The sequence below is a fragment of the Microchirus variegatus genome (assembly GCF_963457635.1).
Source record: "Microchirus variegatus genome assembly, chromosome: 22".
NCBI lineage: Eukaryota > Metazoa > Chordata > Actinopteri > Pleuronectiformes > Soleidae > Microchirus > Microchirus variegatus.
Genome location: NC_139823.1, coordinates 14058956 through 14072529, shown reverse-complemented (window position 1 = coordinate 14072529; position 13574 = coordinate 14058956). Strand labels below are relative to the sequence as shown.

General features: G+C 40.5%; 1 protein-coding gene across 1 annotated transcript in view; it reads right to left on the bottom strand.

The window, feature by feature from the left end:
• dnah7 (dynein, axonemal, heavy chain 7) overlaps positions 1–13574 on the bottom strand; it is a gene marked incomplete at both ends in the record, with an annotated part of 63506 nt that overhangs the window by 33899 nt on the left and 16033 nt on the right. The window contains 15 exons of the mRNA XM_083908697.1: positions 8–139; positions 381–551; positions 1621–1803; positions 4045–4194; positions 5545–5793; positions 6007–6105; positions 6382–6594; positions 6783–6910; positions 7838–7940; positions 8527–8695; positions 10596–10705; positions 10806–11018; positions 11666–11806; positions 11971–12169; positions 12344–12537. Coding sequence (XP_083764823.1) covers positions 8–139; positions 381–551; positions 1621–1803; positions 4045–4194; positions 5545–5793; positions 6007–6105; positions 6382–6594; positions 6783–6910; positions 7838–7940; positions 8527–8695; positions 10596–10705; positions 10806–11018; positions 11666–11806; positions 11971–12169; positions 12344–12537 — 2454 coding nt within the window. The remainder of the gene's footprint in view (positions 1–7; positions 140–380; positions 552–1620; positions 1804–4044; positions 4195–5544; positions 5794–6006; positions 6106–6381; positions 6595–6782; positions 6911–7837; positions 7941–8526; positions 8696–10595; positions 10706–10805; positions 11019–11665; positions 11807–11970; positions 12170–12343; positions 12538–13574) is intronic.

Genomic DNA, 13574 nt, shown 5'->3' with positions numbered 1-13574 from the left:
CACAAACCTCCAACCAGGAGCAAACATCTTCTTCCTTCATGCACTTTATCTTTTCTTCATCATGAAACTCATCCATCATGCAGTCCATCAGATTCATCAGAGACTTCACAAGACTGGCATCAGAAGTCGGGGACAGTTCCTGTAATTAAGCAGAGACTGATGCATCACAAATGCAAAAAAGAAGCAATAGTTGAACAACAGTCAATCGAGATTAATGGATAAAATACACATACTTTACATTAATGGTGTGTTTTAGAATTTTTGTAGAGAAAACCCAAAAAGATCTTCGTTTGGATTCAGAATAAAAGTTTCACTTTTACATAAGAACATATCTTATCATTTGCAAACTGCTGCTGTACTTCCTGAGGACAGGTCAGCACCTTGGTGGCCTTTCGAATGAGCTGTATGCAGGCTGGCAGCACACGGCTGAAAAGGGCACTGATGAGGTCTTTGTGTGTGGCATCGATTGGCAGGGTATTGAGCCAGGACAACATCAGGGGCTGCCAACCAAGTATATGGGGCTCCATGTAGATCATGCCACAGCGAGAAACCTGCCCACAAACATACAGCGTAAACACATCTGAAAGCTCACATCTCCACCATCTGTACTTTTAATAAAGTACAATTTGTTCATCACATTATCAATATTAACGCAATATATCTAAGTTATTGAGAACAACATATATCGTTTTTTCCAATCAGGAAACAAGAAGAAGTAATGACTTATTAATTTCCACCACCATGTGCAACTATCTGGTTAATAATCAAAAGAAGGTGTGAATCTGCACTTAACTGCTCCTCCGCTCATCATCAGTCACTGGCATTATTCAAGATTGAGAACAAAACAATAAACCTTCACTTGATCATTCGTACTCATGCAAATATGAGAGGAGGACAACAAAAGAAGGGTGAGGTTTTAAGATAAATAACTTCCACAGAGTACAACAGAGATAATGAACAGAGTGGTCACAAAAACTTTGATGCCACTGCATGGTGCATGATGAAAGGAACAGATGCCAGACTAAAAGTATAGAGCCAGCTAGACACATTCAGTGAGATCTACTGTTTTAACAAGCATTTGCTACAGGAAATTCTACATAAAAGCATGTTTATACATAGCATAAAACCCTATACAAAGACGGCATTTCATCTCAAAGAAAAGGAGACAGGTCTAACAACAGCCATCTTTATGTCTGGAAAGTTTAAGAGCCATAGCTGATGTTTGAAAAGGTGATAAAATTAAGAAATATACTGTTATGACATGCAGTCACGGATTGGTTGGTTAGCCAACCAACTAACTTTTAAAGTAAGTACTTAAGTACTGCTGTCAGTGGAATACTTTAGTTAAAATATGAGTCTTTCAGTCTCTGGGCTCTGACAGTAAATTTAGGATAAACTAGGAGGGACGAGGAGCAGCAACCACCAAAAGTTAGCTTGGGAGATGACATCGCTGACAGTAGCATTAATAACTTTTTCTTTTCAAACATCTGACACAGAATTCTAATTCTATATATAACTCCACACAAATATGTTTTATTTTTGGGTATCATAATGGCCAGAGAACGTAACAGCAGCATATTCCAATAAAACCCATCAGTACAAAGTAAATGTGCTTCTCACCGTAGCCGGTGAGGCCACCTCCAGGTCCATGGGCTCAAATATGAGGCTCATTTGCGGCGACATCTGGATGATCTCGCCGCTCATCAGACACAGCTTCTTGTTGTCATCGAGCACTGTGTTCATGTTCTCAATCCACACAGCATCCACTGGGCCGTCAAAGATGAGCCATTTTCGGTCAGGGCTCTGCGAGACAAAAGAAATAAGACTGTGTAGCAACAAAAGAAGAAGAAAGATTACAAGGACAGTCATTAAACTTCTTGGCTGAATATTCGGTCACTGTGCTGGTGACAGCTGTGGTCGGAGGCATTATGTTTCGGGGTTTTCTGTCCATCCATCCTATTCTCGTTCAAGAGATAATCTCAAGAGTTTTCATCCTGTGAAATTCAGCCCAAAACTTCAAGGCCACTATGAATTCACAACCCGATTTTGATTTATTTTAAGAATATAAAAAAAATGTTATCTTAGAGGCCAAAAGTCAAAGATGAAAATCATGACGGCCTCATAAATGATGATTTTGACCTCTTGAAGTTAAAAAAAATGCATATGATGGCACATGATGACCGGGTGGTAACCAAAGTTCAAATACACCATCTTATCAGACAAATACAGGCCTCAGTGGAGTCACATAAATTCATGCAACTCTTGTGGTAAAGACACACTGATAGATTGAAGTAGAGATTTATTTATTTATTACTACATACACATCTACCAGAAAGCCTTCCGCTCCGGTGCTTAACTGATTTTTTCAAGTGTCTGTGGAGCTTACAGACAAGCACTTGAAAGTTAATACAAAGTTGTGGGTTTATCAAGACAGTGTCTATATTCTCTAATCATATAAGACTTAAAGTATTTACTTCTCTCTCCCACTAAAAGAAACAATCCCTGTGCTTCTTTTCAAGGTCACCAAAGAACTCTTGTGCATTAAATAACCGAGTGAAAGATGTTTGTTAAATAGATTAAATCAACACCTAAACTGTCATAATGGATGTTGACAACAGGCGTCAATTCTCCAGTTAAATGGGCTGGCAAGAGCTGTGCTTTAAATTGATTTGTTGTAATACAAACAAATGGATGTGTCTGGGCTGGGGCCATCTGGTGCTTGAGAGGGAAGTGAGCATGCTGTAATGTAATGATCTGACAGAGTGTGGGTGCAGAAAAAAAAAATTACATTAGGTATGCAAAGAGTTTGATACACTACAGTGCTGCAGACTCCAGATTAGCACACAAAAACGTGTTTAGTAAAATATGATGTCGAGAAAAAAAGTGAAAGAGAAAGACTTTCACTGAGACAGGAAAATAACTTTTTTTCTGAATGAAGACAAACATTGTTCCATTATTGCATCAGTTATTGTTATTGCATCAATATGTACTGCCACGACTGTCATATCTTCTTATTCATTGACAAAAAAAAACAATTTGTAAAATTATGCACACAGGCCGTTTTTAAAATGACAAGTTCATTTGGAGCCAATCTTGTCACAGAACAAACAAATGATTTTCCATTACAACATGCCTCGGCGGAAGTCATTTGCCCATGTATGTCTTGTGTGTGTCACAACGTATGCATGTGATTGACAGAGTTATTAAAGGATTTAAATTAAACAAGATGGCAAAATGTTTTTCTTCAACATGTTGTTGCAGCTTTTTTACAGCCTGTAATTAATGGGAATGTCATGCCCTTTGTAGAAAGATTCAAACTCGACAACTAAGACTGAGTAGATGAAAACACATCTCATGCTCATCTCAGCAGCTACCATGAATATAAAACATGAGTGAGCTGCACCTTTGGTTGCATCCTAATGTACCACGAGTGCACCACACTTCTAGGTTTGAAGCCATCCGGTTAAGAGCAGCAGCACTTCCTCTGAGTGATTCAGTTCTGAATTGCTTGTTATAGTGGAAGCAATGGAATAATTCTACATATCTACATGTCTGCTGTCAAACGCTGCCACACAGGAGGGGAGCTGGTAGCACACAGTTGTTCTGCATCTGCAACACAGTGTAGAGCTGAAGCAGACATTTAACTAGTGACAAAAAGTTGCCCGTTTCCATAGAGACAGCATGGGTTTAAAAGATACCAGTACTCGTATGATGTCACAAGCTGAAGCGCACAAAGAGATAATGGCAACAAAAAGCTGCACTAAATCGACCCCCTTACATTTACAATTACAAACTTTCAGTAATCCTGTTAAATGGAATATTCTGATTGAATGGGTTGGCTTTAATAATATAGTGCAAACTCTTCCTGAAAGGAGGTCTTGTGTTCTTTTGGCAGCCTGGTTAAACACAGAGTAGTATCAGTCCCATAGACTCCATCAGTCATTTTGTGGAGTGGCCTCGCTCTCTGATGTTGATAATACCTTATATAGAGCATACTATATCTAATATAACTAGAATAAATACAAATTAGAGCAGCTATCTTACCTGGGAGGCTGCAAAGTTTCTGTAGCTGACAGCCAGGATGCCATCGGACCATTCGTGAGAGACTGGGTCAAATTGGCCGTAAAGCTGGCCCATGGTGACTGATTTGGGATTAATAACTGTGATCTGGACCTGGTTCTCATCCATGAGACCCTGTTATAGTCAAATACATTCAAACAGAAAAAGATCATATTCATGCAATTTCCAAAAAACTCAAGAGAAATGGCTGCACAGGTGAATATATTGGAATTTATACACACATACAACATGTTCACAGATTAAAGTTTCCCTCCTAAAAAGACAGCATAAACAATAAAAATGAGTCTCAGCACACATGACAGCCACTCATTTGACTAAGTTGTCATGACCAAGACTAAAAATTGTTCACACCATTACTGTCTGTACGACAGGAAATCTGCTAATGGAGGAAGAGAAGCAAAAACTGCAACAAAAGGCTTTTCAGACAAGGTGTCACTTTGAGTTAAAAACAATGAAAGAGTGGGCTGCTGACAGGGGAAAAAAACAATACAAGAGGGGAGAGGGGTTGGACGTGATCAGTGGATGTGCAGCGACAAGGATGACTAAGATAAATGCGGCATTCCCAAGTGTTCAATCAGCAGGCCTTCATCTGTCTCCTTTGCGGGACGCCTCTCAGCCCTCAGCCATATACAACAAGCCAGGTCTGATCTTTCCTCTAAGATCGATAACTACCAAACAAGGAATACAGCACTGACAAATTGGATGGATGTGTTTACTTGCGACAAGTGTGTAGCTCCGATGAGCCTTGGATATTGATTATAGTGCATATTTTTACGTGACATTAAAGTTTTGTTTTTTATTTTACTGATCCAATACTCCTGAGGCACAAGACATACTGTCAAAATGCAGAAAATGCACGGTGACCCATACAAATATAAGGCTAACTTTCAGACAAATAAACCAGCCTAATACATAACATGAAGTCAACAGATAAGAGGTTCGACAACAACAGAACACAATCAAGAAAACAAAGTGGTTTAAAGTAGCGATTGATCAAGAAACTACAACTCGAGGCACAATATGCCACTTTTCTTCACACCAGTTGCCGTTATCTTAAAGCTGTCAACGATATTTTTGTTTGTTTTTTGTCCGTGGCTGTAGCTAGCATTATCCTCCCCCATCCATGCATTTGGTGAGGAAGGATTTGTATTCATACATCCACCAACAACAGCCTAACCGCACAAGCAGGAAGAACCATCTATTTGTGGAGCCAGACTGGGTGAAGTGTTGTAAGTGTTGATAGTGGAAAAGTTTCTCCTAGATTTACTACCAGAGCCGTGAGACTGAAAACCCTGTCACTGAGCAAACACAAGATCGGTGACAGCTGTCACAGTATAGCTATTTAACACAGCAAAGGAAGTACGTCACCGACAGCAGCTTTGCATCACATTGTCATCACAATTCATCAAACCTTCACTGACAACATGCTTTTGCACTGATTAGAATTAGAACGGCCCATTGTACCTTTTTACTGACATCATGGAGAGCAGCTGCAAGCACGCGGTAAGCGCTGGTCTTTCCTCCGTAGGGCTCACCCACAAGCATGAAACCGTGCCTCACTATCATCATCTCATAGATCTGCAGGATCTTCTCCACAAAGAAATCAGTGACTTGCAGGTTCATGCGTTGGCAGTTTTCTTCAATGGCCTCCAGCAGCACGCTGTAGTCCCGTTTCGGGAGATTGACTCCAGGGAAGAGGTCAGAGATGATACCCTAAGATAGAATAGTCATTGAAGAACAGAGAGAAGAGATTATTGTGCTTGAATGAGAGGAAGCAAAACACATTCTGCATCATTTGTGACCAAAACATGAGTCTCAAAGAGTAAGACAGACTCTGCAGCATGGCTCTAAGAGAACTAAAATTGACATCAGTAGATGTGTGACAATGTGTTATTTGAAACAAAAAGAGTCTCCACATTCTCGCACCTCAAATAGCTTCAGATCCTGGGCCAAAAACTTGGGCAAATTGACATCGATGATGGATCTCAGCAAAAGTGTGTCTTCATTCTCCTCTGGAAAAGTGAGCTGCCCCAAGCCAGAGTGAGGAGAACAGGAGAAATAAAAATAGAACATAAGAAAACGAGAAGATGAGAGAAATTTATACGCAAAGGCAAAATCAGCTGAATAAATATAATATGGGGATTCGTGAAAGCAAGTTTGATTATTGATTCAATTTAAAGATTTGCTGCGTAACATTTACTGACAGAAATTGAGTTTTGTTTGAACAGCCTCAGAATAAGCCACCGTTTTGCACCATGTTTCTACAGTAGCCCAAATGGACAAACTCTTGATAGGAGATACCTTTAGGTTTCCAGCAGCAGTCAGCACAGACTTAACCGCTCTCATCCCATAATCATAGTGATGCTGTGAGGACAGCTGCTCCGAACAGAGTCGATAGGTAGCAACAATTTTCACAGACAGAGGCCGTGCCTTCACAAAGCCACACGAGTAGAGCATGATCTCGGCGATCATTGCATAGTCTGGTACCATCATAGCCACGGTCCTGAACAGAGCCTGGTAAAACAACAGAGTTGCACTAAAATTAAAACATGTTTTTTTTTTTTTTTGTTCAGTTGTTTTGGTTTAATCATTAATAAACCACTTATGTCTGTAGACAGGCTCACAGCAGATCAATGATTAAAATTGCTTTAATAAATAAACCAATAATTGTGATGAAAATGCCAAACAAAGGGATGCTGTGCCTTAAGGTTGTCTGGTAGCTCAGAGCGTCCAGCGTAGCCAGGGTTCATGGTAATGAACACTGCACAGGAGGGGTCCAGTTTCAGATCTGTTCCTTCAAAAGTCAGTATCTTAGTATGGGCAGCAATTCCTGGACACAAAAAAAGAGTTACAGCAATATATGCATTTGCCAAAAGGACAGAGAACAGAAGAAAGAGACGGCAATTAAATAGTGCAGATGCTAGAAGTAAAAGAACAAATGTGAAGGAAAAAGAAGAAGACCCATGTGCAGTTTGATGAGCTAATTTCTTTTCTCCCACTGCATCATAACACATGACATGTCACAAGCCTGTACACATAAATACAAATTCACACCTTGAAAGTTTAGTAGACAGGATGCTTTTGCTTTTATTGATTAGCGATATCATAATAACCTTTCAGCATGTTGCAAATCCAGTGAATTGAGAGATAAGTAGACTTCTGCACCTCCTCTAAACTCCATTTACAGCCTTGGGGAAATTTGGGCCATGACAAGAGAAATTGATCAGCCACAGTGCAGTTGAGCGAGAGAGAGAAACAGAGAGGGAGAGGGTGGTCCTATTAGCTGTGCTACTGATTCAAAATTGGCAGTGACTGCATATGCCACAAAGAAATCATCAGAAAATTAGATGAGTAAAGGAGATTGAGAAAGTGTTTCAGAGATGGGGAGGTATCTTCAGGTCAACAGGTCACATATGAAACAAATGCATCTCCCCATGATTGGGAGGAGCTCAGGACAGAGCTGTGATCCCAAGAAGAAGAAACTCTCGTGATGGCTATAAAGTGTTTAACTTGTACGTGTACAAATGTTTAACTTCATAACATCAACAGAAGCCTGTTCTTTCTAGGTGACTTTGTTGAGCTGTGATGAGAAAAGTTTGGAGGTCTGCTGTATGGCAGACAAACTGGCCCAACTTCCGTGTTGTACTTCTTCTTTCATACTGATGAACAAAAGTCAAAATTTCCTCTGATTCACTGCCAGCTTGAGCAAAATCAAAGGGAAAGAAAGGCAGAATGTGTGGGAATAAAATGCACAAACCTCTCTGTATGGTGAGAATTTGTTGAGCCACGACAGACAGCACCTCCAAGTCAATGCGGTTAAACTCATCAAAGCAGGCCCAAGCCCCGCAGGACAGGAGGCCCTGGTTTCAAACACAAACACACACACACACACAAACACACACAAACACACACACACACACACACACAGGAGATAAACAGGATTGTTGTTCTGTGATGCTCAAAGTTACCTGCGTCAAGGAGGTTGTATTTTTGCCGTTGTTTGTTTGTGAGCACTAATGCAAAAAGTAAGAATGGGTTTCGATGACATTTTGCTGGAAGACGTAGGTTATTGCTCAAAGAAGAAATGATTAGATTTTAAAGGTGATCCAGACTTGAATGTATTAACACTGTGGGAAACCGAGTGGCCTTGTGGGAGATGTGCACTCTCTAAGTTCTTTTTTATAGATTTGCTAGAGGGTAGTGCCAGGTGGAAGTGACTGTTCTGGCTCAGCTCTGTCAGAAAGCAGGGGGCAACAGCATGTGGAAAGATCTATCTCTACATTAATTATCAAAAGTAAAACATTTGCGAGCTCTTAGTTCAACTGACATGTAGGGAAAAGTGTGAGTGTCAGGTTTTCACTGAGGTGTGCACGCTTTACATAACCGGTGTTAAAAGTTGCAGGGGGAAAATAGAATACTTCAGTCATAGTAAGTGAACTGACTCACTTTGAAGAATTTGCCTAGAGCGATGTAGTCCAAACCGTCAGAGCAGTTGAAGACCACACATTGCTTGGCCACAGCTTTAGCCAAGTCCTTGGTTGTCTCGGTTTTCCCTGTACCAGCGGGACCTTCTGGTGCCCCTCCCAGATGAAGCTGGAGGGCACCAAACAATGTGCTGCGGGCAGATGAAAAGACAGAACAAAGCTTATAAAATGTCAGCGATTTCCCTTTTGTATTGACGAAATAGAGCATGATCAACAGGAGACATGTCAGAAGAGGTCAACTTCAGTGCTGAGAAATCACTAAACATGATTGAAATGTTCAAACGTCTGCGAGCACTACTGACAGGAAACTTTTCAAAGCTGTGCTGCAGAAAGTTGGGTTTTTGTAGAAATTCTTTCCCTCCGCAGTTTGGTACTGCAATTCAGAAACTTTTCAATAATTTATAACTGAATAAATAGTCAAGTTATGTTAAGTTAAAGCCTATTTCTCCCAGAGTGCTGAGCAAACAATACAAAGAAAATGTAAGCTGCAAAACTATTTATTTTTAAATAAATCACAACTTAATACAATATAGTAATCAAAATAAGCTATGCATGTACAAAACAAACCTTGTATCTTGGTACCCAAGTAAATTATTGTTGTTAAAAAGGTATGCAACATTTATGTACATATGAATCCTTATTAATGAGCCACGAGAATGTGTGGTAGCATTTTTGCCTGATGCTGCCCTTTGATGGTGTTCACATCCTCCAGCCAATAACCAGGGGGCAGGATGATCAGATTACAGCCTCGCAGTCATCAGAAGCTGCAGTAATGGCCAACATGGCACCTATGAAACACTATTTTAAGTCTGATCACTGAGTCAAGGAGAAGACAGGGAAGAAGAGTGACAGACACAGGCCTTTTTTCTATTGGACAGGGAGGTGCTTACAGTTACAGCCTAATTAGCTTGAAGGTAAAAATATAAGCATTTCTACAACAACTGTAACATTCCTACAAAAGTATAAACTGCAGTGTGCACAGTAGAAATACTGCAGTGACCCTGGAGGTCTGTCGTGCTGAGTTTGAGCCATGAATCATACAAGCCGCCACCGCAGCTAATGAATGAAATGAAAGAAAATGGAATGGAATGAAAATCCATTCCATTCCATTTTCTTCATACGACATGCTTGGAGCTGTAACTTTGGTGCATAATGGAACGTTTTTTGTGGGGGGCGTTTTCAGGTGCAGCATCCCATTTATACATTTCATTGTTCCAAAATAAAGTGGTAAGATTCCCCATTTATGAGCATACTAATATTGAGTGTGGCATGGATTCCACACAGTGTTGGAAATGTTCCTGTTAGAGTTTGCTCTGTCAAATCATTTGTGCAGTTTCTGTTCGCTGCCTCCTGGTACAACTCCTACCTCCATTCAAATGTGGGTGTCTGGGGAGGACATTGAGCTTTAGTGACTCAGAAATTTGCTTTGTGACATTGTTCATTATTATGCTGAAAGTAGCCATTAGAAGATGTAATCTGTGGCCATACCATGATAAACATATTCACCAACAATACTCAGATAAAGTGTAATATGCAGACCAAGACTGAGTGGTATTATGCTAGAATGTTGACAAGGCAGATTTGTGACCCTGTCATCTGCAGTTTTCTGCTCATGATTGACAGGACTGGAAGTCATCTCTATTGGTTGCTGTTGTAGAAACCCTGAACACTGGATGTGTTGCTCACACTCAACATTCTGTTTTGCTCATCGCAGTTGTTTAAGAGCGGTTATCGGAGTTGCCATAGTCTTCCCGTCACCCCCAACCAGTGCAGTCATTATCCTCTGACCTTTCTTATCAAAAATGTTTCCGTACACACAGCAGCCCTGCTGCACACTGGATGTTTTATTATTTTTCACACCATTCCGTGCAAACCACAGACACTGTGTTGTGCATTAAAACATTTGACATGTGTTAAAACGGCCACACCACCACAGCCACTGGCCATTTTCCCTCATTTTAATGTGACCAATAATAAATTAAGCTTTACTACTACACAAAATCAAAGAGTGTGGGTATGTGGTAGCTTTACCGGTAACAGCGGTCAGTGAGAGGGGTTATAACCAGACGTGGGGTGTTGCCAAGGTACTCGTAGCCATAGGGCAAACCGGCATTGATCATCTTAATCTGGAGGTGGTTTTCCTGCAAACGATGAAACAGATTTTAGAGGTCGGCCTTTATTATGACTGGAAATAAATCATTAAATAGTCACATTCACTGATCAGTGCACCTCTCTACCTACCACCCAATAGTAGCGTAGCTGGCTGAGCCACTCAAAGTCATTCTCATCACTTATTCTCTTTTGCACCAGCACAGCCAGCACATCCCTGGCATGGACGTCGAGAACAACAAGGGCTCCGAGAGTCACTCGGTTCTGCTTAGACAGCTTGCCGCGTACAAGTGCCACAATGTCTTCAATCTGTCTGTTGTTCTGCTCCAGGTAGGCTTCAAGGGCCTGAGGGAGAGAGGGATCAGAGAAGAGAGCCAACATCAAAAGTCACAGGTTTGGTCTCTGAATGAAGTTCCAAGTTATTTTTTGTGAAAACTAATCCACTTGTATTTATTTTATGAGCACTGGAGGCTGGGCATGACCTTTACTCTCAACTCAAATACATACAACACAAGAAATACACAAACTTAACTGAATATTGCCCATCTATATAGGCTTTTATACCCTCCTTCATTAAACAGGAATATACCACATCTGGTTGTGTGGCAGCAGGACTCTGCTCACTGTATCAACTATATAAGACATTTCCATTCACAAACAGTTGCTATACAACTTTTCTTTTTTAATTGATGTGACAGATCTGATTCAGTTTGCAATTCTAATTCATGCCAGCTGTTCAACATATATAAACCAAAACAGCAGAAGGTGTTGGTAAATTATCTTCTGCGAATGTTCAGACAGTCAGGAATTTATCTTTACACAGCTGTTTAACTCGCAATGCAATGACATCACTCTGACTACACAATATATAGCATTTTATGCCATATATAAAAAAGGGACTTACCTCTGCAACATACAGTATGATGGAAACACACGCGCAATTCAGAATACATACTGTATTTGTCATATGGATACAAGAAACGATTGATCACCTTCTGTCCTGAAGTGATGGCTTCATGTATATGCTTGGTCCAGTAGACCTGTGACACACACAGCACCGTTTGACCTGGCCAAGCGCGCACCCAGTTGATCCTCAACTCCTCAGGGTACGCTTGGATCGCATCACCAATTACCTACACCGAAGAGCAGAGGCTTTACTGCATTGTGGAGAGAATAGGAAACAGGGAGATGTGGTGCATGTGCAGGTTGACCTTTAATATCAGGCATTTGTTTAGTTGCATGTATGTGTGACATCATTTAAAAACACAGTCCAGCACAATCAAAGTCCACACTGCACCTTATGCAATGAAGCAGTCATGCCATTCTCTAGCTCCAGAAGCCACTTCTCCACCTGGCCCCTGGCTTTGGAGGTGGAAATGACATCCAACAGCTGCACCACTTCGCCCTCGCTGCTCTTCATGTGAGTGATGTCCAGCACATCAGTGAAGACCACACTAGCGATGCCTTCAAAGCACTTCTTCAGATGGTGCTGCACCCTGGGGGACACAATAGCATGTGCTTTTTAATATATTGTAGCTGAAATGTCTGAGGTTGTAAGTGAAATCTTCTAGAGTTGCCAGATGTCCTAACCTGCCATGTCATTGGAGTGTAAAAGGAATTCAGAAAAAACCCATCAGGAATTGCTGGATCAATATATATTTTCTTTTTACCTCGTGGGGTCTTTGGTCTCGGACAGAATTTCTAGCAGCTCCTCATTGGACAGGAAGAAGAAACGAGGAAAATAGAGACGCTTCTTCTCCAGGTAGGTATTGAGACCTTTCAGGATCTTATCCAGAAGACTGTTGGACGTCTTCAGCTTCTCCAGCAGATTTTCGATGGCTATCACCGTCATCACATGCTTGTCCTACCACAGACAGCAAAATAATCAAACTTAATTATGTGACTCATGATTCAAATTCCATCATGGATCATTTTATCTGTCATCAGCAACATGTAGAATACATATACAGTATATTGTACACACATAAATTAACTAGTTGGACACTTAAGCACATTTTTACTCTTGCACCCTCGCTACCACTATGTACACATATGGAAATGATGCATCATGAATCAAGTATTGCACTTAATGAAGTAACAGACAAGTTTTGTGTTCCTTGCAGGTACATGTTTGGTCACTGTCATAAAGAAGCAGCAGTAGCAAGGAGGACACAGAGCCAGTGTTGTGTCATAATAAGCACACCCTGCGTGAAAAACATGGTAGATATGGGGTGAATGCTATTTACTTCATTGTTTTGAATAACACGATTCCTTTGTGCCATAAATCAAGTTGTCATTTTACCACCAAAAAAAAACTGCCTCCCAGTAGCCAAGAGAATAACACATCGACAGAACAGAAGGTGTTGTTCTTCTGTTGCAATGACACTGTGTGATCAGTTTTATGATAGAATACAACTTTATTGCCCCATTGAGGAAATCTTGGGATCAGTGTCGCTGCATCCATCAAATAACACCAACAACAGAGGGAATTCAAGTAGAAACGCATAACAGATCATACACAGAGACAAAATAAGTAATATTGTGCTAAAATATCGCACAAAACAGTCCAAATTAATTAAAATTGTACATATCACAGTGTCATATTGCAGTGCTTCAGTGATCTGCACATAGCAGCTGCAGCTAAGTTAGTTTGTTTAGGATAATGATTGTTTCAAAACCGTTATCGATGAGTTATTTATCTGAGCAACATGTATCTATGGGGTCTAGAGTTATGTTTTGCTTAAAAATAAAGCAAAGTGTGTTTCAGTTTTCATCCATCTGTTTGAATTGTCTGGAGAAAAGGCTACTGCCAATCAGTATTGGAAAAGTTGGTTAAAAACTTGGTTGAGTCATGTAACTTATAATTGTGTCTTATAGACTTGTAAATATCCACCATGTTGA